This window comes from Phascolarctos cinereus, unplaced genomic scaffold, assembly GCF_003287225.1.
Source record: "Phascolarctos cinereus isolate Bilbo 61053 unplaced genomic scaffold, phaCin_HiC Scaffold_726;HRSCAF=1367, whole genome shotgun sequence".
Taxonomy (NCBI): domain Eukaryota; kingdom Metazoa; phylum Chordata; class Mammalia; order Diprotodontia; family Phascolarctidae; genus Phascolarctos; species Phascolarctos cinereus.
This window is the reverse complement of record NW_027556098.1, coordinates 195,145,122-195,170,371: the sequence shown is the minus strand read 5'-3', so window position 1 is coordinate 195,170,371 and position 25,250 is coordinate 195,145,122. Positions and strand designations below refer to the sequence as shown.

Below are 25,250 nucleotides of genomic sequence, written 5' to 3'. Positions count from 1 at the left end.
TGTAGTTAATCAATTTAAAACACATTTGACTGTTTTCCTTAACTTACAAACCAGTTGCTTAATACTAACAGAAATTGCTGCTTTTTTAAAAAGTACACTTGAAAGTACAACTTTGATATTTTAATCTGACAGTGATGTTAACAGACTTTTGAATCCATATTTGCTGCATCCACTGAAACATAGGTAGCATAATGTGAATCTTGAAACACTTGAGTGCATCCTAAAAACCTCACTTGTGATTGAAGGTATTTAAGTCAAGTAACCCATGAAATCAATACCTTAGCCATTTGCTTAAAGATCAGAATTGTAACTAAGAATTTTGTACCTGGATTGAGTTGCACAAAATGCTCTTAAAGATTTGGGGGCGGGGGGGGGGGGAAGCAGCTAGGTGGCGCAGTGGATAGAGCACCGGCCCTGAAGTCAGGAGGACCTGTGTCCAAATTTGGCCTCAGACACTTAACACTCATTAGCTGCATGACACTAGTCAAGACACTTAACCCCAATTGCCTTAAAAAAAAAAGATTTGGGGAGGAATATGTCATCTGGTAGCCTCCTGTTCTATTTTCTTACTTCTAACTAGGTGCTAAGCTAAGTTGTTCAGGCTGTTGAAGGACTGAAAGTGTTCTCAGCAGGATCACAGATTTTTAATGCCCCAGGAACAAAACCCCACTTATTCTGAGGAAGTTATATCTCTGATTAAGATTAAATTCTAGGTTTCTTAAAAAGTGTAAGGAACATTTCAGAAAACACGGTTTAAATCCTGCATTGCCACATAGTGGCTACTTGATCCCAGGTGAGGCACATAACTTCTCAATGTTGACTGAAATCACAGGACCAATCTCTAGGTAGTAGGAGCTTAATAAAGATTTGACTTGAGTAAATATTACCCTCTTTCAGTACAAGAGCTACTCCTGAGCTATTTGAATAAAAGCAAAAGACTGAGCTGGTAGAAGTTCTCACATTGCCTTGTTGCCTTTAATCCCTAAAACGATTAATCTGCTGCCAGTGCTTAACTTGGTTTCAAGACAGGTCAACAAGTTTTAAGACTAGGTTCTCTGGACAAATTAAGTGGAGGTGTTAGTGACTACCAAACATGGTGAAAGAATCTCAATGTAATCCCAAATTTGTAAAAAGTTTTCAGGCCTGTGAGTTTCCATAAAACAGGGTATTTACTTGTTCAGTTGTTTCATAACTCTTCATGACCCCATTTGTGGTGTTCTTGGCAAAGATACTGAAGTGGTTTGACATTTCCTTCAGCTCATTTACAGATGAGGAAACTGAGGCAAACAGGGTTTAGTGATTTGCCCAGGGCCACACAGCTAGTAATTGTGTGAGGTCGGATTTGTACTCAGGTATTCCTGACACCAGGCCCTGAGTTCTATCCACTGTGCCACCTATCTGCCTTTTCCTAAAACAGGGCATTTACATGTAGTAATTATTGTACCTTAGTTAAACCACTTTGTTTGAATTGCCCTTCCATTGTCTATGTATGGAAAGTCAGGCAAAATCTTTTGACTGGGCAATTCATAAAAATACAAGGAATACTTTCTAACATTTTTGAGTTGGCAACTGGAATTTATTTTCAGTTACTGAGTAAAAATGAAGGACAACGTGATTTAAGCTTAGGACATGTAATATTAGCTCTCCTATTCTCCACAGTTTTAAAAGTAAGCATCTGGGTCTATAGGGGAGGAGTCACTATGTTGCCTAGGTCTCAAGGTGTCGTGTCGTGATTTTAAAAGTTCAAGAGACATAGTTTCTGGGTAATTTAATAATTTTATTAATAAGGCCAGTATGTTATTAATAAAAAATTTGGTCATTTGGCCATCTCTCAGACCAAAAGACATCATGGTGGTAGGCTCACAGTTTACATATGCTTCGGGGAGTAGTAGGTGTTCAATAGGGGCTGAGAGTGACATGTTACCCTTAGACCAAGACACTTTATACCCAGATCACCCCCAGCCTTGGGCAATCCATTCAAAGAATGAATACCCCATCAGAGCCCGAGCAGAACACAGTAGCTACTTCACTTGGATGGGGTTTGAACTAGAAAATTATTTCAATCTCATCAGCAATGTCCTTAGACTGAAGTTTTTTAAATCAAGATTTAATAAAAAGGGGAGAACTCTGGGTATCCCCAAAGCGTTGGTTAATAATAATTTCTCTCACTGTACTTCTGAAAAAGATCACTGCTACAATTCTAAGATCCTGGGAATTTACTCACATTTTACAATCAGCCTTAAGCTCTGAGCCATTAAATCCATTTACACAGAAGTTCTAGGTAGCACAATGAATAGAGTGCCAGGCCTGAAGTCAGGAAGACTTACCTTCCTGAGTTGAAATCTAGTCTCCCATTACTAGTTGTGTGACCCTGGACAAGTTCCTTAACCTGGTTTGCCTCAGCTCATCATCTTTAAAATGAGCTGGAGAAGGAAATGGCAAACCACTTTAGTATTTTTGCCAAGAAAACCCCAATGGAGTCACGAAGAGTCAGATATGCCTAAACAAAAACAAAATTTCACAAATTGCTTTGTTTCACATTGTAAACAAGGACTTTGACTTCTTTAACTTTCACCTTGCTTTCCTATCTCATTCTCTTCATAACCACAATATTCTTTCCTCTTCCCATTATCTTAGTGAACTCAGTAATATACATTTCAAAGAAAAACCAAATATATATAGACTATCCCCACAATCCCTCTTCCACACATCAAATTAAATTTTGTTCCTGTGTGGATTCCCTCAGTTTACAGGTTAAATGGAAGGCTTAGACATCTATATCTGTGTTGCAGTGAAATAAAATTGTGAAACACAGGAAGATGAGTATAAAGAGGCTATTTTATGGCCTTTAATAACTATATTGTGGCAGATTGTTTTTAGAAGAAAAGGTTTGATATGTTTCTAATGTTAGCACAAGTTATTACAGCAAAATTCGTTTGGGATATATTGGAAATATATCCTGGGAATGGCAGGATATGTCTGTTTCAACTCCTTTAAATGAATGGGTAGGAATTTGCATCATCTTTGTAATATATCTAAAGGAGTTTCTTCTAGATGCCACAAAGATGATGTTAGAACAGACTTTTATCTTTTCTATCCTTGCCAAAGTATTGTCTTTGGAATGCTGTTGTCTATATCCACTTCAATCTCTTTGAAATTGTAGTGTTCCAAGATTTCCAACAATAGAGAAATTGGTGTTGAAAAGCTGGGTCTTCGTACCAGGAAGTACTTTGGGATTCTTAGAAGTGCTATGGAGTTTATCGAAGGAAATCTACCTTGTTCTCCCTCTTGCCTATAATATGGAATATCTGTCCCAAATATGTGTACTAATGATGAGGTAGAAAAGAGTGCTTGAGGCAGATGGAAGCAAGCAGCACATGAGATAGTGGATAGTATGCAGGATGTGACCAGGCAGAAAAGTGATCAAAGACTATGCATTGAAACCCTCAGCATCACTTATCTGTGTACTTTCACAAAGCACCCTCAATTCCAGAACAATTCTTCCCCTCCCCTTTTCTGTTCTCTTTGCTTATCACCTCCAGACTACCTGATATCCCGGGCATTTTGGAGCCATGCTTGCCTCTCCCATTCTCTTGTCCCCTTCCCCCTATTCCATAAAATTGTATTTAAACCATACCTTTGACCTAGCTAATTGCCTTTGCCTCCTACAGGAAGCAGGGGCCACTCTGCTTAGGGGAGCAGGGCCTGTGGCCTATGCTTTGCCTCCCACATGCAGCACAGCCCACTGGGGCTCTCCCTCATTGGAAGCAGGCCCCTCTTGGGTACATCACCCCAATAAATGCTTTCTTTAACTTTACCAACCTTCCTGTTGAGGTTAGAGTTGGGAGAGCTGGTTCAGGTGTGAAAGAATTCACTTAGACCTTCTCTGAAGCCATTGGTGATGAGTTCAGGGTGGACCCCAAGAATGTTAGGGCGCTACCTGAAATGATGAGGAATAGACCTGTGGGTCCTAGTGTCCTGAAAGAATTCACTTCGACAGTCTCCAAGTTAAAGAAAAGCATTCTGTTGCCCTTAGTCTCAATTGTAGCCCATGCTGACCACTACTATTAATCTCTCAAAAACATACTTTCATCACTACTCCCCAAACTCAACAATACTTGAGTAGTTCTCCTGCTTAATCTGTTACTTGTGAGAATTTGTGATTTTTTTTGGTGTGGTTGATGCCTCTACTGAGGGAGAGTAATGCAGTCATCATGTAATTCTTGTCTATTGGTTTTTCAGGATCTTGGGGGTATCCCACTGAAGCACTTGGACTATCAGGAAGTAACCTCATTCTGATGATCTAGATTTGGCATGCTTTTAATGCCACTTCTCATGCTCATCATTGTTCATTAATTACAGCTTTCTTAAGGCCGCTATACATGTGTCTATTTGCTCTTAATGTTCTTTGCAGTTTTCTCATTCGTGGCCAAATGGAATCACCAGGAGAATTGTTGGTAAGGTCACAAGTGGTTTGGGATGATTCAAAACACTGCACAAATTCCAAAATGTTCTCCAGCCCACAGGAAAAAGTACCAAATACGATAATACATTTGTTAATTGCTTTTACTTCCTAACACCTTAGCATTCAAGGCTTAATACAATTTAGCACATACCTACCTAAATCTAATTCAACCATCATTGCTACTATTACTGGTTTCTGTCAAGTAATTAAGTACCATCAAACATCACTGCTACAACTACATGCAAGGCATTCTGCTTAGTGCTGAAAATACAAAGAAAAAAATTATAAGTCCTTGTCCTCAAAGACCTTTTAGTTTACCTAGATAATGTGACAGGCACATAGATCAGTGTGATACATGGAAGGAACTTAAGAGAACAGAGGTAAAATCATAGAGGATATTTGAGAAGTGGAAATGCATTGTCTGGGATATTTTTCAAACTATCTCCTGCTATTCCCCTATGGATTTTGCTGCAGCCAAAGTGGTCTAATAACAGTCCCTGCAAAATTCTTTATATTCCCTCATGTTGGTCCTCCAATTCATGCCCATCCGTTAAGGCCCAAATCAAATCTCAATTCAGAACACCTGCAGTACTCTTAGTATCTAGCATTCATGTGGCATTATCAGTATACTGTTTGCACTGTATTTGTTGTATACTTATGTGTATATGTGTATTATGTGTTTTTATATATACATACATATATATAACTCTTTAAGATTTGCAAATTTCTCATTTTATTGCACAATGTTGTGTTTGTATATCTTTATGTATATATGTATCTTTTCCCCTACTCATTTGTAAACTGAGAACAAGGATTGTGCTTTGTAGTTCTGTTTGCAATCCATGCCTCCACTGGGTTGATTGTTCTAATATTAGTCACTAAATGGTCCAGTTTTTTTTTTAACAAGACCTTTGATTTCAATGGTACAGGGAGTCCCAGTGAGAAAATTCCCCCCACCAATGGAGTTTAAAAACCATATTAAAACTGCCCTTTAGGACCATCCGGGGAGCACAAAGATGTCCAGATCGTTGCCTCCGCCCCTCCCCTCCCCCACAAGAGTCCAGGAACGGCTTCGAACCCCGGCCCACCGGCCTCTGGACCCTGCGAGCCTGGGCGGAGGCCCGACCCACCAGCCCCGGGAACCTGGGCAGCGCAAGTGCTGCCTCCGCCCCCTTGCCCTACCACAGACGAAGGTAACACCGTGGGAAGGAGTGGGCAGGACCCTACTAAGTCCGTGTCTGGGGGACTGGATTTCCCCACAAGCCCCCACCCCCACCTTCGCAGCCGGAGATCCCTTAGACTGGCTCCTCCCACACACGGCGCAGTATTTATTTACATTTGTTAGGTGCTAGAGCTGGCTGCGGCCCATGGGATAGAAGAAGAGCCTGCCAAGAGGGCGCTGCAAGGTCTGCATTCAAGCGCTGCTTTAATACACGCTGGATGCCTGTGGGCAAGCATCTTAACCTCTCGGTGGCACCAGCGACGAAGAAAAAGAATTTATATAGCCCTTCAAGGTTTGCAAAAGTACTTTACTGATGTTACTCATTTGAACCTCACAACAACCCAGTGAAGTAGGTGCTATTATTGTCCCTACGAGACAGAAAGGAAAATGAAGCTCAGCCAGGTGGAGTCACGTGTCTAGGGTCACCAGCTGACTGAGTTAGAAAGGAGCTGCTGCTTTCTGTTTTTGTTTCTGTGAAAGGGAATTTCATCATGGGGTGTTTCCTACACAGATGAGATCATAGGTCAATATAAAAATAAAATTAGGTGACATAAAGTTTAAATAGTTGTTGTTCAGTCGTTTTTCAGTCGTGTCCAGCACTTCCTGACTCCATTTAGAGTTTTCTTGGCAAAGATTCTGAGGTGATTTGTCATTTCCTTATCCAGTTTATTTTACAGATGAGGAAACTGAGGCAAACAGGATTAAGTTATTTACCCAGGGTCATATAGCTAATAAGTGTCTGAGGCCAGATTTGAATTTAGGAATTCTTCCTGACTTCAGACCCAGCCCTTTATCCACTGTATTTATTCAATCAACATTCAATCTTTGTTATAAGACTGGGATACAAAAAAAAAGTCCTGCCCTCAAAGAGCTTACAATCTAAAGGGAGGAGACAATTTGCAAATGAATATATGCAAAGCAAATACAAAACAGGATAAATAGGAAGGAAGACACTAGAATTTAGTGGGGTTGGAAAAGATATCCAGTAAAAGATGGAATTTTAGTTGGAACTTAAAGGAAGCTAGGGAGGTCAGCAGGCAGAAGAGTGTTCCAGGCATCGGGGACAACTAGAGAAAATTCCTGGAGGCTGGAAGGGCTTGTTCAAGAAACATCCAGAAGGCCAGTGTCATCGAATAAAAGAATGCACGTCAGGGAGTAAGGTGTTAAGAGGCTTGGAAAGGTAGGGGGGAGAGGGCTAAGTTATGAAGGGCTTTTAACCACAAACAGCATTTTGCATTTGTTCCTGGAGATAATAGGAAGCCACTGGAGTTGGGGGGGGGCGGTGCGGCAGGTCAGGAGATGTATTGGGGAAGTTTGACATGATCAGACCTACACTTTAGTTAAATCACTTTAGAGGCCAAATGGAGGATGTTATTGGAGTAGGGAGAGACTTGAGGCAGGCAGATCCACCAGCAGGCTTTTGCAGTAATCCAGGTGTGAGGTGATAAGGGTCTGCACTAGAGGGTGGCTAGTGTCAGAGGAGAGAAGAGGGCTTATTGGAGAGTTGATGCAAAGGTGAAACGGAGGAATTAACAGGCCTTGACAAGAGATTGGATAAGGTGTTTTGGGGGTGAGAGATAGTGAGGAATCCAGAAACACTCCTAGGTTTTGAGCCTGGGGGACTGGGAGGATTGTGTTGCCCTCTATGTAAAAGGGAAGGTTCCTAAGTTCTCACGTAATTGCTCTCCAAAATGGTTGGATCAGTTCATAATTCCACCAATAGTGTATTAGTGTCCTAATTTTTCCACATCCCCTCCAGCATTTGTCATTTTCCCCTTCTATCATTTTAGCCAGTGTGATAGGTTCAAGATGTAGTTTTATTGTAACCATCCCAGACACATACTCCTCCAAGAATCAAGATGTTTCCTGACACCTTTGTTGTATAAGAAGTTGAAAATTGAGCTTAAATTTTCCAACTGAAGTGCAAAAGTAAAAATAAACTGAATGTATGACAGTGTGACAAGTGTAACATATAGAAGAATAGCCAAAGAATGCATTTCATTTCTAAATTTTTTTCCAGCTTTGAATGTATGTTTTTACATTTATAGAAAGCATAAAGCAATTACAGCCAAGGATATTTAAGGGATAGAGAATCTATTCCTTTCTATTGATGTAAGCATTATTTTTTACACATTAAGCATTTTAGTCTGAAAGTGACAAGGTCACAAAAATAGATACAGTAGAATGAAATATTTAGAGTAGAAAAATTTTGTGCCAGCTAGCCTCAAATACCTTCACTGTAAAGTATTATAAATAGGTATTCAGTCAGCATGGCCCTGTACCTTACACCTAAACTATATTCACCCTTCCCACTTAATGGAAATGTACATCACAATTCATGAGCATAAACACGGACTAGAGTGTCCAGTCAGCTGATATCACTTTTACAGACTATTTATACACCTCAGGGAACAAGTATTATAGAATGTCCAAAACAATCCTCACATTTATAAAAGAGAAGAGAAAGATTTCATCATGAAGAAATGGCAAAAGAGATGCCTAAATGTATGTTCAAAATGCTGGTCTCTTGCATAGAGAAGCCTCTTTTCAAAGACTACATTAAAAGTGCAACTCAAAGATGTAATCTTCAATATAAAGGATACTAGTTATCTACATGGACACTGCTGTCAAAGACACATGTATTGCATGACAGTGGGCAGTACAGACTTCTTAAGGAGAATAAACATTCTAGAGTTAGCAAATGAGAATTCAAATACTTCATCTAAATCACTAAAGTATTAATTAAGGCACTTAGAAGTTATTGCTTTGTGAAAGAGTCCTAAGTGGGTTATGTTTTGAAATGATACTGTTTGTTGTTAGCCATCTACACTGAAGAATATCAGCATGGTAGCCATTACAAATAAGTTCACCTCTCCTGCTTAAAATAGCAGGGTTGCAAATCTTTAAATTTTCCAAATCATTGTTTTGAATTAGGACACCCTCTCTGTTCTGAGAAATTATTTAGATGGTAGCTATCCTCTATTGTTTTCATTCACTTTTTTCCCATCATTGGGGTCCTGTGATGTTGAATCCAGTACCACAAAAACATAATGCTCTTTTCCTTCCAAAAGAAAGGCCCCTATAAGTTAGCACCTTCTCTGCAACTTACAGTCTCAGAGGGTTGCCTAGAGCCTCCAGAGATTAATATTGCTTGTCCGAGGCCACACAGAAGGCATATGCCAGAGACAGTACTTGAACCCAGGCTTTCCTGGTTTCAAGTCCTGGATCTCTTTTTGCTTTGCCACACTGCCTTTTATTACTGTTACCTACATGTGTGATTGCTCCCTTATTTTTGTTGCACTGAAATTTTGACATTTGATAATTCATTATTAAAAATAATTTTATAACAATGGAATGAATACTTGCATAATAGATTTCATATTTGTTTCTTATGAAATCCAGATTCATAACAATGCTGAACTTTGTCACCTTTGTGGTGGTGGTTGTTTGTTTGTTTCTAATTCCAGGAACTTCAAAAAGAAACTTTTCAGAAAATGTTAAGGTATCCAAAAAAAGGATTAGTTAGATTTGACCAATCAGATGAGGCTACCTATCGGTCCAATTTGGCACTGAAGAGGAATGCCAGTGCCCTTTTTGAAAAGTATGACCGAAGCGAGGTTCAAGACTTACTTGCTACTGTGATTGCTAGTTGGCTCTCTGCACAAGAGGACATACGCAGCCATATACAACTCCCGGATGGACTTATAAGTGAGTTGAAAAATGTAGGCTTCTCCACTGCAGTCCTGCTAGCACCAGTGGATCCAAATGTAAACCTGGATTATAGAGTAGTTCATCAGATCCTAAGAGAGTTGTCTGTTGGAATTTATTGTTTGAATCAAATTCCTTCTGTCACTTTTGAAATTAATTATGATCAAAGTTCATGTTGCCAGCTGCCTCCTGCTTATTTTGACACTCGAATTGGACAAATTCTGATTAATGTTGACTACATGATAAAATCACTCTGGCATGGAATATATATGCCAAAAGAAAAAAGGGTGCGGTTCTCTGAAATATGGCGTTCTCTTATGGATATTGATGTTGAAGGGAAGCCTCAAACAGATAAAGATATCTTTGAAGAGTTTAGTGCAGCAGGTAAGCATATACTCTTTTCAAATCATACTTTTCACAGTTGTATTTGAAATCATTCTAGATCATTTCACAAAGTAGATGGAACATCTCTCTCCCATACACAAAAAGTGCTTCCAAAAGTTAATAAGTAAATACTTTGAGGTTTTAAGTCATTAAAAAATAATGATGAATTTGCTACCCATTTTTATGTTGTACCCTATACTCTAACATGTCTGCATTTTTTTTTTATCATGGCGTTTTGGTCAAAAATTTTTACTGTGAGCCAGAGCTTGTAACTAGGAATTTATGCATGTGGAGGCAAATACTATAAACTACTCTCAGGGCAAGTGACACTAAAGATATTGTCAGTTGGAAGTGGGGAGAGAGTGGGGTGGATACTACCCTGTGGAGGGAGAGAGACCTGGTAGCTTCCTATTTAAACTAATTGTTCTTCATAACTAGATTCTAATTATCAAGGTCAGTTGTTTCTTCACACTTGGCACTGAAAAAGTCTGAAATGGACTGGCATCACATATAGCAAACATACTTTTGGAGAAGGGGAGGAAAAAAGGACTTAAAACCACCATCTCCCCCTCCCCACCAAACTGTAACAAAACAATCCTTAAAATATCTTTTTAGAATTGAAAGGGAACTCAAGCATCACCTGTTAAGGACGATTCAGTTCCTTGATTTTTATAGAGGAGGTATTGAAAGGAAAATTCTTCATTTGGGCTTTTCACACTGATTAACAAGGGAAAATTCAGGACAAAGAGAATTAAAATTATAAGTACATCAAGGTAGCAACACATAGATGAGCTGATCACTGAAGATGGCTTCAGTGTTTATAGGTAACTTTAAGACAATTCAGATATGTCCACCTAAGCAGAAGAGGCTGGGCCCTTTCATCTCAATTCCTCACCAAGCTAGCAAGAATGGGACAGGTCACAGGTAGGGAATGACTTGGCTATGTGATCAATTATCAGGGGACTAGGTAATCAATATCAGGGGACTGGGTGACACCTCCCTCAACACTTATTGACAAGCAGGACTGGGATCATGGGATACTGAGTCAACATAACTTTCAGTAGAGGAAGCTGAGCCTTCTCCCCCACTCTCAAGCAGGGAAGTGACTTACCCATGTGGGTAAGAGAGAGGTCAGTCAGGAGTCACAGAGAAAGGTCAGTCAAGCTCTAACTGAAAATGAGGCAGAACTGAAGTAGAATAAAATGTCCAAGTGTTATAAATTATCTGACTGATAGATCTGGAAAGGATCTTAGAGACCATGTTGTCCAACCACCTCAACTACATGGGAAGAAACAGATCAGGGACACAGCTCTCCAATTTATAATCCAGTGAGTACAGGCAGGTTGTTGAAATTTGGCCTGTTTCAGGGGACCATCCCTTCCAGAGAAATAGTCCTTGTCTTATAACAGTTGAAATTTGGCCTGTTTCAGGGGACCATCCCTTCCAGAGAAATAGTCCTTGTCTTATAACATAGGACAGGTAGAGCCAAGATGGCAGAGTGAAAGCCCGGACTCACCTGAGCTCTCCCCCAAACCTCTTCAAATACTTCTAAAAGGTGACTCTGAACAAATTCTACAGTGGTGGAATCGACAAAAAGACAGAGTGAGGCAGATTTCCAGCCCAAGACAACCTGGAAGGTCGACAGGAAAGGACTATTGCACCGGTCTGAGAAAGGAGCATTCAGTGTACAGGGCGCAGAGCAGAGCCTAAGCAAAGCCAGAGCAGGCATTGGGGGACTGAATAACTGGCAGCACTGGTGGTTTCCAGTCTTCTCAGCCCACAGATGCCAGAGACTACTTACAAGATCAGTGGGAGGGTACTGCCAGAACTGGGTGAGAGAGAAGCACAGTCCAGAGCAAGGCAGCCAATAGAGCCCCTGCACCAGCAAACCAGGAGCAGGCCTTGGGAGTGACTGAATCAGTAGCAGTAGCAGTGACAGCAGGGGCAGCGACTTCTCCTGGAGTCTTTTTATCCCACAGACTGAATGTTTGAAAGTCACCTATTTCAACTTCCGGGAGTCAAGATGGCGGAGTAAGCAGTAAGTTGCTATCATCGTCCCTTGCTGACTTTGAAAAACCCAGAGAATGTTTTCCCAGGAAAAATCCTGAAATAGTGGAGTCAGCAGAAAGATGAGATACAACAGTCTTTAAGCTCATGAGTCTAGAGGGATTGCTTGCTGTGGCTGAAGGGGACTACCAGCAAGCCAGTGGCAAGCCCTACCTCAGCAAACTAGTAACCAGGCCCCTAGCCCCCAGCACAAGAAGCCTAGGACTGTGCCCCAGAAACAGAGGTCAACTTTAAAAGCCAGAAAAAAGGCAAACAACATGAACAAAAAGCAACATAGAAAAACAATGACCATAGAGAAATATCTTGGTGACAGGAAGATCAAAACATAAATTCAGGAGAGGACAACATTGTCAATATACCCACATCTGAAACCTCAGAGGGGAATATGAACTGGTCTCCAGCCCAAAAAGCCTTCTTGGAAGAGCTCAAGAAGGATTTTAAAAGTCAAATAAAAGAAATAGAAGAAAAATTGAACAATTCTTTTGACAAAATGGAAAAAAAGTATACTAAAGAAAACAACTCCTTAAAAAGTAGGATTGGCCAAATGGAAAAGAAGGCACAAAACTCACTGAAGAGAATTTCCTAAAAAAGTAAAATGGGCCAAATGGAAAAGGAGGTACAAAAGCTAACTAAAGAAAACAATTCATTAAAAATTAGAATTGGGCAATTGGAAGCTAGTGACTCTATGAGGCATCAAGAATCTGTCAAACAAAATCAAAAGAATGAAAAAATAGAAGAAAATGTAAAATACCTCATTGGAAAAACAACTGACCTGGAAAAGAGATCCAGGAGAGATAACTTAAGAATTATTGGTCTACTTGAAAGCTATGATGAAAGAAAGAAAGAGCCTGGACAGCATCTTTCAGGAGATCATCAAGGAAAACTGCCCTGAGGCCCTAGAACCACAGGGTAAAATAGTCATCAAAAGAATCCACAGATCACCTCCTGAAAGAGATCCCAAATAGAAAACACCAAGGAATATTGTAGCCAAATTCCAGAATTATCAGGTCAAGGAGAAAATCCTGCAAGTAGCCAGAAAGAAACAATTCAAATATCGTAGAACCACAGTCAGGGCAGGACCTTGCAGCTTCCACATTCAAAGATCAGAGGGCTTGAAGTATGATATTTTGTAAAGCAAAGGAGCTAGGATTACAACCAAGGATCAACTACCCAGCAAAATTGGGCATAATTTTTCATAGGAAGAGATGGATATTCAATGAAATAGGGAACTTCCAGATTTTCCTGATGAAAAGACCAGAGTTCAATGGAAAATTTGATCTTCAATACAAGACTCAAGAGAGACATAAAAAGGTAAACAAGAAAAGGAAAAAAAAAACCCAGTGTGTTATCCCATAAGGGTAAACTGTTTACATCCCTACATGAGAAGATGATACTTATAACTCTTGAAAACTGTATCTTTATTATGACATTTAGAAGGGATATACATAGAGGGAGTGGGTTTAAGTTGACTTTGATGTGATGATAAAAAACCTAATGAAATGGTGAAAAGGAACTGTAATGGGAAAAGAGGAAAGGAGAAGGCAGAAAAGGGTAAATTACATCACATGAAGAGGCACAAAGATATATTATAGTAGAGGAAAAGAAGGGAGATGAACATTTGGCTCCAGGAGGGAATAACATACTCAGGTATAGAAATCTAACTTGCCATATAGGGAGCAGGAGGGGAAAGGGGAAAGAAAAGGGAGGGGGGATAGAAGAGAGGGCAGATTGAGGGAGGTGGTGGTCAAAAGCAAAACTCTAGTGAGGAGGGAAAAGGAAAAAAGGAGAAAGAAAAGCAAATGGAGGAGGGGATGTGGGTGGAGAGAAAGACACAGATAATAATCATAACTGTGAATGTGAATATAAAATACTTAAATAACCCCATCTCAGAAAAAGAAATTGAACAGGCCATCAATGAACTCCCTAGGAAAAAATCTCCAGGGCCAGATGGATTTACAAGCAAATTCTATCGAACATTTAAAGAACAATTAATTCCAATACTATATAGACTATTTGGGAAAATAAGTGAAGAAGCAGTCTTACCAGATTCTTTTTGTGATACAAATATGGTGCTGATACCTAAACTAGGAAGAGTCAAAATAGAAAGAAAATTATAGACCAATTTCCCTAATGAATATAGATGCAAACATTTTAAATAAAATATTAGCAAATAGAATACAACAACTTATCACAAAAATAATACACTATGACCAGGTAGGATTTATACCAGGAATGCAGGGCTGGTTAAATATTAGGAAAACTATCAGCATAATTGATCATATCAACAAAAAAACTAACAGAAATCACATGATCATCTCAATAGATGTAGAAAAAGCTTTTGACAAAACACAACACCCATTCCTATTAAAAACAATAGAGAGCATAGGAATAAATGGAGTCTTCCTTAAAATGATTAGTAGCATCTACCTAAAACCATCAGCAAGCATTATATGTAATGAGGATAAGCCAGAAGCATTTCCCATAAGATCAGGGGTGAAACAAGGATGTCCATTATCACTCCTGTTGTTCAATATGGTACTAGAAACGTTTGCTTTAGCAATAAGAGAAGAAAAAGAAATTAAGCATATTAGAATAGTCAAAGAAGAAACAAAGCTATCACTCTTTACAAATGATATGATGATATACTTAGAGAATCAAATGAAAACTACTTGAAATAATAAACAACTTTAGCAAAGTTGCAGGATATAAAATAAACCCACATAAATCATGAGAATTTCTATATATTACCAACAAAGCCCAACAGCAAGAGATAGAAAGAGAAATTCCATTTAAAGTTGCTGTAGACATTATAAAATATTTAGGAGTCTACCTACTGAAACAAACCCAGGAACTATGTGAATACAATTACAAGCCACTTTTTACACAAATAAAGTCAGATCTAAATAATTGGAAAAACATCAGTTGCTCATGGGTAGGCTGAGCTCATATAATAAAAATGACCATTCTACCTAAGCTAATTTACTTATTCAGTACTATACCAATCAAACTACCAAAAAATTATTTTATAGACGAGATTCATTTGGAAGAATAAAAAAGAACAATAATGAGAAGAAATGCTAGGGAAGGTGGCCTAGCCATACCAGATCTTAAATTGTATTGTATAGCAGCAATCATCAAAATTACTTAGTATTGGTAAGAAATAGAGTGGTCCAGGGCAGCTAAGTGGTGCAGTGAATAGAGCTCTGGCCTTGGAGTCAGGAGGACTTGAGTTCAAATCCAGCCTTCGACACTTGACACTTAATAGCTGTGTGACCCTGGGCAAGTCACTTAACCCCATTGCCTAGCCAGAAGAAAAAAAAAATAGAGTGGTGGATCAGTGGAATAGCTTAGGTACACAAGACACAGTAGTCAATGACTATAGTAATCTACTGTTTGATAAACCCAAAGACCCCAGCTTCTGGGATAAGAACTCAACCATTTGACAAAACTGCTGGGAAAACTGGAAAAGAGTATGGTAGAAACTAGGCATAGACTATAACATTTTACACCATATACCAAAATAAAGTCAAAATGGGTACATGATTTAGATATAATAAAGGCTGATACTATAAGCAAATTATGAGAGCAAGGTATAGTTTACCTGTCAGATTTATATGGAACAGAAGAATTTATGACTAAACAAGAGATAAAGAACATTATAAAATGCAAAATGGATAATTTTGATTACATTAAATTGAAAAGTTTTTGCACAAACAAAGCCACAGGATAGTCCTTTTGTTACTACAAAATCACTGGGACTAAAAACACTGTTCAAGAAATCCCTGCACCATACATGAACTTAAAGAGAACAAAATACTTAATAAGAACTCAAATCGGTAAAAACTCTTAACATTGCACCAACACATATAAAACTCCTCCTTAGCTAATAATCTTTCAAGCATGCAGAGGATATACCTTTTATGTGAGACTTTCTCTGTGCTATTCCAGTAGGTGTCCACTTGAACAACTACTATATAGTGTGACCAGAGAGTTATTATTGCTTCCTTCGTTTTGTGGTTCTTGTGAATCTCTGGGAGGTGTAGCTAAAAATCCAATGCCAGATGGCTCAAAATAAGATGTTTTAAATGTTTTATCACAGTAAAGTCACCATGGGAGAAATGGTCTTGAAGGTGAACAACATGGCCACCCTACTCAGTCTTCCATTTTCCCTCTTGTACCATAAAGGCCTCCTAAAGTCAGTTATAAGAGCAAAAACCCACGGTGGCCCAGTTCTAGTTTCTAGCAAACATAGAAGTAAAGGAAAGACCTACTCTCTTTGTACTTAATAGAGCGTAGAAACAGATATAATCTCTGCATTAGGACTATAGATTGGTAGTTCTCAGGATGAAGACAAGCTCTTCAAGACAAGCTTTAGCAGTGCCTTCCTTGGATGTTGAACTAGTGAGCACTCTACCATATGTTACTGTAGGAGAAATGGAAAACGTTTACTCATGCAGCTGACTGATGCTGATTATCACAGGATAGGTAATGTGTGCCTTGTGTGTAACTGATACGTGTTATGTGTTAAATATAATTTATACGTTTGACATACATTGCTGTGTTAAGCATCATTGGTTTTTGTGCTTTTCTCCAATGTATTACAGATAAAACTGCAGTGGTACAAAGTTGCATGTTTCTGCGTGTGATCTATTTGGTCACCTAATGCAACTGTCATGTAATGCTATGTTTTGCACTGCCTTGAGATTAGTGTCTTTTGTTTAATAGATGCCATTGTCATGGAAACTATTGATCATAGAGTGTGTATTATGCTACTCACATTAAGGTTAGCTGCATGCAGCTCTAGGGTGTGTAATGTGTTAGATATCTATGTTTGCATTGTGTTATATAGTTGGATGTTATCTCTCAATTTATATTGCTTACAATGTTCACAGATTTTCATATATACCCACGTAATTCCCCGGGACTGCAGATTCATTGCTGGGGGTGGGAAGGAGAATGTATGGAGACTGAGGTTTTTGTTGGTCAGAATGAAGCCCCCAAATAGCCAGACTTTGCTGCTGACAGGTACACATAATAAAGACAAGAATATGGGCTAGGTGGATGGAGAACCCTAACCTTGCCTCTTTAGCTTACTTTTAGATCTGACTCAAATTCATCTGAATTCTAAACTAGAAAGGATCTTGGGAGGATAATATCTAACCCTCAGCTAGATAATGTGAACCCCCAAAAAACAAACCCCAATTTTGAACAGAGTCAGCTCTAAGAAAGAGACAAACAAAATTTGGGTGTGTATGTTCACAGTTTAATTTCTCGCAAAGCTGGCTTAACATGCATTGCATGGGATTTCGGTCCAAAACTGGGCCCCCCTAAGGGGGCCAGTTCAGAACTGGCTCAAATTGGATTTTTGGGGTACATGCTTATATGCCCTTCGAAGAGTAGGTGTTCCCAAGGGATGACAATCAACTCTGGGAGGTGGTCCATATTAAAATAAGGGTGTTTCAGTATGTGACCCCTGTCACTCAATCCTGGTCAAACAGACATCAATTTCCATATGACCTGTCTTGACAATAGGAAGGAATCAACACTCTCTCAGACCTATCTAGGCAACATAATGAGCAGGAATAGACCCATTTAGATTACATCTTAATGTCTTTCTGAAGAAGGACTGAACTTAGAAAGAAAGGGGAGATGGGGAAGCTCTGAGTTTCCAAGATAAATGAGTATTAAGAAAAATCATTTTTCACAATAAGAATCAGCAAAGGAAGATTTTGGTTTCCACCCAGATTTTGGAGACTTGAAAAGAAATACCTGCTTTTAGCCTGGAGCTACTCTGCCTGCTTTTTGTTATCTAGGTGCGGCAGCTAAGATCAAAGAAGTGTAAATTTGCTGCTATCTAGAAGAGATTCTAGCCATTTTACCCTGGGTGACTGAAACTGGGAATGCTTTTGTGACCTCAAAGTGATGAGCCCTGAAGATTGAATCAAGAAGCAACTGGCAGCTACCAAGTCCACACTCATCAAATCTCTAGGACCATTAGGGTATTAGCCCCATCAACAGCATTCAACTGAGACTAGGGGACCAACAGAGTAACATACCCAACAAAGAGGCCATGATGCCAGTAGAAGAATGTACACAAATTCTACAAGACCAACAGAGCAGTAGAGACTACTAGCGTCGCAGTCACCACAGACCAAAACTGAGATGACCTCTTGCTAAGTGGACAGTTTCTGGCCTTCTAACTGATTCTGAGGCAGCCTTTCTCTTGAAGAAGTCGTTTATTCTACTGAATTTGTACTACCCAACCTTCCATTAGCAAAGAGAGCCTTGTTATAAGCCTCTACAGCCTGACCAGGCATTTAATGTCTTTGCCAACCTTCAGCAATAATGGAGTCTGCATTCCTTGTGTTTCACTGATACTCTTGGTGGGACCCATCACTGTGTGTAATGGATAGCACGTATTAGAAGTTGTTCCTTTATTTTCTGATGTACAGGGGTATAACCTCAGTGCTAGGAATCTTGTATTTGATGACAACAAATGTCAAATTTGGGTTTGTCAGAAAGAGTCATTGAAGGGTTCTACTGGATTCTTAGTGAGTCACATTGAAGTGGGCAGGCTATATATTTCCCAGCGTCTCCTCTGTCCAAGAAAATATGCCAGTGTGCAAGCCTATTAGGCCAGTGACCAAACTTAGATATGATGCTTTAGGAGAAATGGAAGAAGTGGTTCCCCATATTGCCAGAAGCATCCCAAAGATGGGGTTGTGCTTAATATTCCCCAGAGAAAACCCTAACTGCCATTAAATACCTGGTCTCTTCTTGTCAGAGATCTTCAGTATGTCAGTTTTGGGGACAACTGTTATCCCACTTCTGGGTAGAAGGTCATTGGGATGAGCTAATGGTTTCCCTCAAAGGGCAAATTCCTTGTAAAGAAGTCACAAATGGAATAGTATAGTCATTTCCCTTCAGGATAAGGATCTGGTCTTCTCAAAAAAAAAAAAAAGGCAGTTCCCTCTGAAGGATAAAGTTGCTCTCAGGAAGTCACTGTTTGAGTGCTGGCAGCTGTCCCCCAAACCACTACAAATTCTGCCCCAGAGTTGGCTCATCAAAGACCATATATACATACAGTTCCCGCCAGAACAGGGGAAGGAGTACCTGTTTTGATGTAACAGTCATGGAGTTGGTGGCATATTTGACACGAGTATGTTTACATATCAGAGTGTAGGTCACATCAGTTGTTTGCCAAGAGTCCTAGAGAGCTAAATAACACTACTTGTGACTATCTTAGCCATGACAGTATCTTACCTTCACTGCTAGAAAAGGACCTAGGATTAGATCTAGAGCTTACAGGAACCTTTGAAGCCATATAGTTCAACACCTGCATTTGACAGATAAGAAAGCTGAGGCCTTGAGAGGAAGTGATTTTCCAAAGGCACATGTTAAGTGGCAGAGCTGGGAAATACACTCAGGTTTTTGCCTCCAAATCCATCACTTTTTCCTTTGAGTTATTCACTAAACATGTAAGGAATAAGATTTTCTATGACTGCCCTTTTATTGCTGCACAACCACCCGCAGGGTAAAAACAAACCTCAGAGATCACTGTAGCAAATAGTCAGAATCCCATGAGCATGGAGTGAAAAGGACTTTGCCCCAGAGCTCCTACTTCTAGTAAGAAAGCAACACAGTTTATCCCGTGAACAGAGACTTCCTCTCTGTGACAACAGCCCACAATATTCATTTGGGGTCCTCAGCATAACCAGGTAAACACTGCAAGACACAACTGTCCCCACAGTCAGCCTGGGGAACCGAAGTGCTGGGAGAGGAAGCAGTCTGGCTCTTGGCCCACAGGATTGAGAAAAGGAATGCCATCATGACAGGGTCTTTATTGCTTCATTTATCCTTTCCAGGTGTCTGTCTCCTCCCTTCTACAGGGAGAGGACCAGACTGTTCCTACAATCATCCTGTCCTCTGAGTCACCCAAGGCTGTCACCCCCCACCCCTGTTTTTGCCCTAGGTGAAAAATTTTCTGACATCATCTCAAAAGCCACAAAACACTAATAGGCTCTCAAAGGAATACAAACATCACATTGTATGACAGTGCCTCCTGGCAGACATTCATAACACTATCCTCTATTTTTAAAGAGAATTTTGATGAAGTTGGTAAGCTCTGAAATTGCTTTAATCTGCACTTATTGTCTCATATCTTGCTGCCTTTCAGTGCCAATGGAGATCTAAATTAAAAAAGCACTCTATAAAGTGCTTATGGGAGGTATATGTTGTAAGGTTTAAGATTTAATTAATTGACAGATACACTTTCACACTACAAAGATGTTTATCAGGTTGGTCATCTCAAATCATTTTGCTTTCAAAATATGAAGTTTTCACTGTTTCCTCTTTGCTCTGAAGGTCTCGTTGATCTTACAATGGATCCAGATTATGATGGAATATATGATGAAGATATGAATGAAGACCCAACCTATGATCCTAACAGCCTTGAAGAAAAGACTGTATTCATGAAATATGTTGAAAATATAAATCTAATGCTGACATTTAGCAACACATTAGTTCAGCAATATGACAATGTCTTCTTATTTGAAGCAGTCTATTGGCTTTCTAATACAATAAGGTGTACTGATGACTATCTTGATATTTGTACCTACCAGAGATTACAGCAAAGACTAGCTCTTCAGAAAAAACTGATAGAGAAACACCTTGAGAAGAAATCCGAAATGCGGCAAAATATAGCATATCTAAGATTAATGTGCTTTATGACTCCATTCTTGCTTAGCTTAAAAAAGAAGATGAAAGTTCCAAACTTAAGTACCCTGCTTCCACCATTTTCAGGTAAGAATAATTATCACCAGAAGGCCAACTTTTTTTTCACTTAAAAAAATGTATCTTTTTCCAAGTATAGGACTTGGAGTTCTCTCAAAGTGTGGGCCTGGGAATATGTCCCAACTGCTTACATACTGAGATAGAGTCAGGCAGGAAGTTAGAGATAGGGAAGAAGAGAAAGAAAATCAGTTTATGCTATTTAAAGAGATTTCAGATTTTACTGGGAGTGCTAAGTAGTTGCTTCTGCACATGCATCATTCCTACCAACTAGAGCCCTGCATGTGGTTTAGAATCACAAAGAGAAGCAAGAAAATTATGCAGCTCACACAGAAGTGCCTTTTCCACCAGCTACATGAGGTTCTCCTTCTGGTTGTAACCTCTTATCCTAACACATGTTTATTAATTGACTGATCCTCTGTGTGCAAAGACTAGCATTTTGTAAGATGGTAAGAAGTTTTAAAAAAGCAACCAGCGATCAGGCTTTTTATAGCAAGTGATGTACCCTTAGTGGAGAATTATGTCCACTGGGACAGGGTTTGGAGTGAGACTAAGGAAATGAAAATAGTTTTCCTCTATAGTATTTCCATTCTAACCATTTCTTCCAACCTTGAATGCCTGCTTCCCATATCTTCTCCTTTACTCCCTGAACTGGGCAAAGGAACAGAAGGGGTAATAGAAGGGAAAGGAAAAAGACAATAGAGGGGTAAGGGAAGGGAATAAGTATTTATAAAGTACCAACTATATGCCAGGCATTGTGCTATACTTTACAAATATTATCTCATTTGATTCTTACAGCAGCTCTGGGAGGTAAGTATTATTATTTTTGGCCTTTGTTATAGTGTGTTATGTGTCTGAGGCTAGATTTGAACTCAGGTCAGCCATTAAAAGAAAATATTTGAGAAAATCTGGTGGCTATTGTTCTAGCAGGAATGAAGTTGGATTAGATTAGACACAGAGAAGCATCTGGAAAATTGTTACAGTAGTTTAGAAATGAAATGATATGAACTTGAGCCTTAAAAGCAGGAACTGAAGAGAGATATAGGACAAGAAAGATTATTAGAAGTTAATGACTTGAATGGATAAAGGAAGTGATGGATGGAGAGAAATAACTTCTTTGATGGTGAGTACTTAAGTGCTACCAAATTACTACTTGGAGCTTAGAAATGTGAGGAGGGTGGGACAGCTCCTCGCCAATATGTACACTTTTCCTGTGGTTTTGTGGAGATTGGACTCCTGTTTGGCTGTCTACTAATCCCTTAATCAGAATTTCAAACTAAGGACAAAGGTAGAATAGATCTGGATAGGCTGGTGCTGGGAAACATTTGGGAACAAAAAAGGTGTTTGGATGCATTGTAACTAGGTGATCCATAATGACATAGGATGAATTATTTTCCCACTAATTATTTGGTCTTTAACCTTTTAACTTTCTTTGTTTTGGCTGAATCCCCAATTAAAAAAAAAAAGTAAGATATTTTAAGTGTCCTGAAAATAGCCACATCATTTATATTCACGACTGGCTTTACAAATACTTTCTCATTTGATCCTCACAGCAACCCTATTTGTTGGGTGTCTCATATACACTGTATTCAGATATAAGTTTTCTCAAAAGATCACAAAAAAGTAAAATCAGCAAAATTCCTCCAGAAATGGCTTTTGGATAAGAAGTGTTAGTGTCCCTTTTACACATGGGAAGGAAAATTTGGCCCCCTCCCACTCAGACCCTTCAAAAATATATTGCTTATATGCCATTTTCTTTTTAAATAAAACTGTGTTTTTGCTTTTGAAGATGATAAAGTCAAGACAGAACGCGAATTACCACCATTTATTTGTGGACCGAATTTTAAGTGCCAGCATTTTCATTACCCAGAGAATCAATATTTTCATGTTCATGGAGGAGTTCAATTTGACATTGTCACACCTCCAGTTGAGGAGATTTCAGATGCCTTTCAGGTTTAATAAGTTTTACTTTTACTGATAAAGCATAAGGCTGTGCTCATAATTTGTTCTCTCTGTAGTCAGGGCAGAAAGGGGTAGTGGCTATGGAAATAGAAAAAAAAGTTCTTTAATGCTAGAAGATTATTTCCTCACTGATCTTTAGTTGTATTGTTTATAACTGTACAGCATGTCCATGGCATAGAATTCTGCTTAATATGTAATTTATTTAATGCCCATAACTTGGTGATTATATAATGGGCCCTATTTTTATAGCGATAAACCCCTAGGATCAATACCATATGACTCTTTAGTGACTTTCAAAGATTAGCATTAGAACTAACAGACTGTTCCATAGGGTATTGAGAGTAGATCTTCCCTAGTCTGAAGAGGTGAATCTGTCCTCTAAGCGTGGGAATCAGGCCCATTTACTGAGTGACTCTAAACAATTGTTTTGCATAATAAAAATTTTTATGTAATCAGGGATCTGACAGCCATTATTGGGTACTGAGGCATGAAAAGTAGATTTCAGGGGCAGCATTTCAAACCCTGAGATAACTGGGTAGAAGGAGGCAGAATTCTCATCTTGGAGGAACTAGGGTGTGAGGACAGGAACCAAAACAAAGACTTAAGCATACAGGAACTAGATATGGCCTCAGGATTGTAGGATCATAATTTTAGAGCTAGAAGGAAACTCAGGGGCTATTTCGTTCAGCCCCTTCGTTCTACAGATGAAGAACTGAGGCCTAGAGAGATAAGGGCCTTGCCCAAAATCACACAGGTAATCAGAAGTAGGATTTCAAAATAAGTCCTCCAAATCCAGTGCTCTTTCCACTGCACTATGTTGCTCCCCCTCGTCACTGGAGATCAGATATAAGGTTGGGGTTTAACAGGGGGAATAAAGCAAAATTCTGGATGTTGGATCCAGGTTACAAGGTTAGAGAAGACCCAGCAGTAAAACTGATGATGCTGAACTGTTAAATTATAGATCTATGGGCATCCATGTTCTCCCTGACTAGGCCTCAAATTGGTCCTAGAGCCTGAACCGGAAGGTGGGTTTTGAGTAAACCCAGTTATATAGAACTAGAGGCATTTTAGGAAAGAGTGCCAGCCTGGTCCTTATAGGAGACTTTAATATTTTGCCTGATCTATGATCTCATTGGTGTGGGAATTCTCTCAAGTGGTATAGATCATAACCTATCCATACCTCATTCTTTGTGATTCATGCCCATGTACTCACATACATCCTCTTGGAGATTTTCTTCAGGCCTTTCAGCATTCCAAGACTTCCCATGCTGTTATGTGATTGACCCAATTTCCAACTGTACCTGTCCTGGATGATACATTTTGCGCAAAGTCACTAATATTATGCTATCAATTGATATTATTATTCTGTGTTAGAGTCAGTGATCTTGAGGGTGCTGTTTTCCCCCTCCCTCCCACCCCATCCTTTTAAGTAACATCAATTTTGAATCAAGCAGGTCTAGCTTTGCTAGCAAAAGAGAGCCACTTCCTCAATCCAGGCACTTGGTCCACTGATGAGATCATTTGCTCAGGATGACAGGATACGTACTTTTCTGAGACCTGGCAGAAGCCATTATTTTGGCTTTCTTCCAAATAGGTGAAACGTAAGAAAATGTCAAATTAACTATTAGGAGACACTAAACAGAGTGATTCTCTAATAAAAATGAAGATGGCTATGAATAATGTATATATTAATGTAATGGAGATGTCCTTCCCACTGTGTGTTCTTTATATAAAATTTTATTACAGTAGAGATTTTTTAAAAATTGAACTTCTTTCTTGTGTTATGAATTTGTAAGAAATTCATTCTATGGATATTAGAGATGTTAGCCACTTCAGCATTCTTGCTGTAACTTGTAGATAAAAATGCCTTAGGGCTAAATATTTTTTTAATTGAATTGGAATTGGCAACTTTGTTAATTACAGTCATCATTATTCTTTTCAATGTATTTTTTTATCCTTTTATTTTTCCCTGTACTATATAAAGATTATCAGCTATTTGTGAGGTGAAATTATGTGTAACTCTGAAAGAATTTTAGTCATTTGAAAATTTTTTTTAAAATGCTACCAAAAAAAGTCTTGAAAGATTTGTTTCAATTGGTTTGAAGGCAAGTATTTAGTAACACAGCAACTCTCATCTTTTAGGAGATTTATGAAAAATTGCAAGACTGTGCTTCTAAATCATTTGCAGATTTAGGATACAAAGAATTCTACCCCATACCAGTCATAGAATATAATGGAAAAAGGTAAGTAATATTCAGAACATATTCTCTATGGCCACAGGTTGCTCTCCTTCCACACAAAGCACCAGAGCGAAGGGGAAATTTAGAAAATAGTGCTGAGATAAAGGCATTACACAATGTCAAAAGGGTACATCAGAGGAAAAATGTAGAAACTGTATGTACAAGGAAGGTAGCATTCCAGGACAAAATGAGTTTCCCAGTTTGGCATATTTAGAAGTACAGCATCTCCCAGGAGCTCAAGGTGATTTCCTTTTTGTAGTAGTTAGGTCTCAGGGTTAAAATAATCAGTAATATTCCCAAACAAAAATGGTGTCAAAAGATGACTGCTTATCCAGGAGATCCAGTGTAGCTGTGACTATTCCAGGCCTATATCTGTCCCAGAGGCACCGAGTGAGTAGCACGTTTTGTTCGT

The 25,250-nt window shown here is 39.1% G+C and overlaps 1 protein-coding gene and 1 pseudogene across 1 annotated transcript; both read left to right on the top strand.

Moving 5' to 3' along the window:
• The first annotated feature begins 9,181 nt into the window (after positions 1-9,181).
• Positions 9,182-16,851, top strand: LOC144454363 (ankyrin and armadillo repeat-containing protein pseudogene; annotated as a pseudogene).
• A 3,352-nt stretch (positions 16,852-20,203) lies between these two features.
• LOC110213258 (ankyrin and armadillo repeat-containing protein) lies at positions 20,204-24,845 on the top strand. The gene is made up of 3 exons (XM_020993549.2): positions 20,204-20,648; positions 22,426-22,589; positions 24,741-24,845. Exons 1-3 carry the CDS (start codon positions 20,228-20,230, stop codon positions 24,843-24,845), a joined length of 690 nt encoding a protein of 229 aa, XP_020849208.2. The 5' UTR covers positions 20,204-20,227.
• The last annotated feature ends 405 nt before the right edge of the window (positions 24,846-25,250 follow it).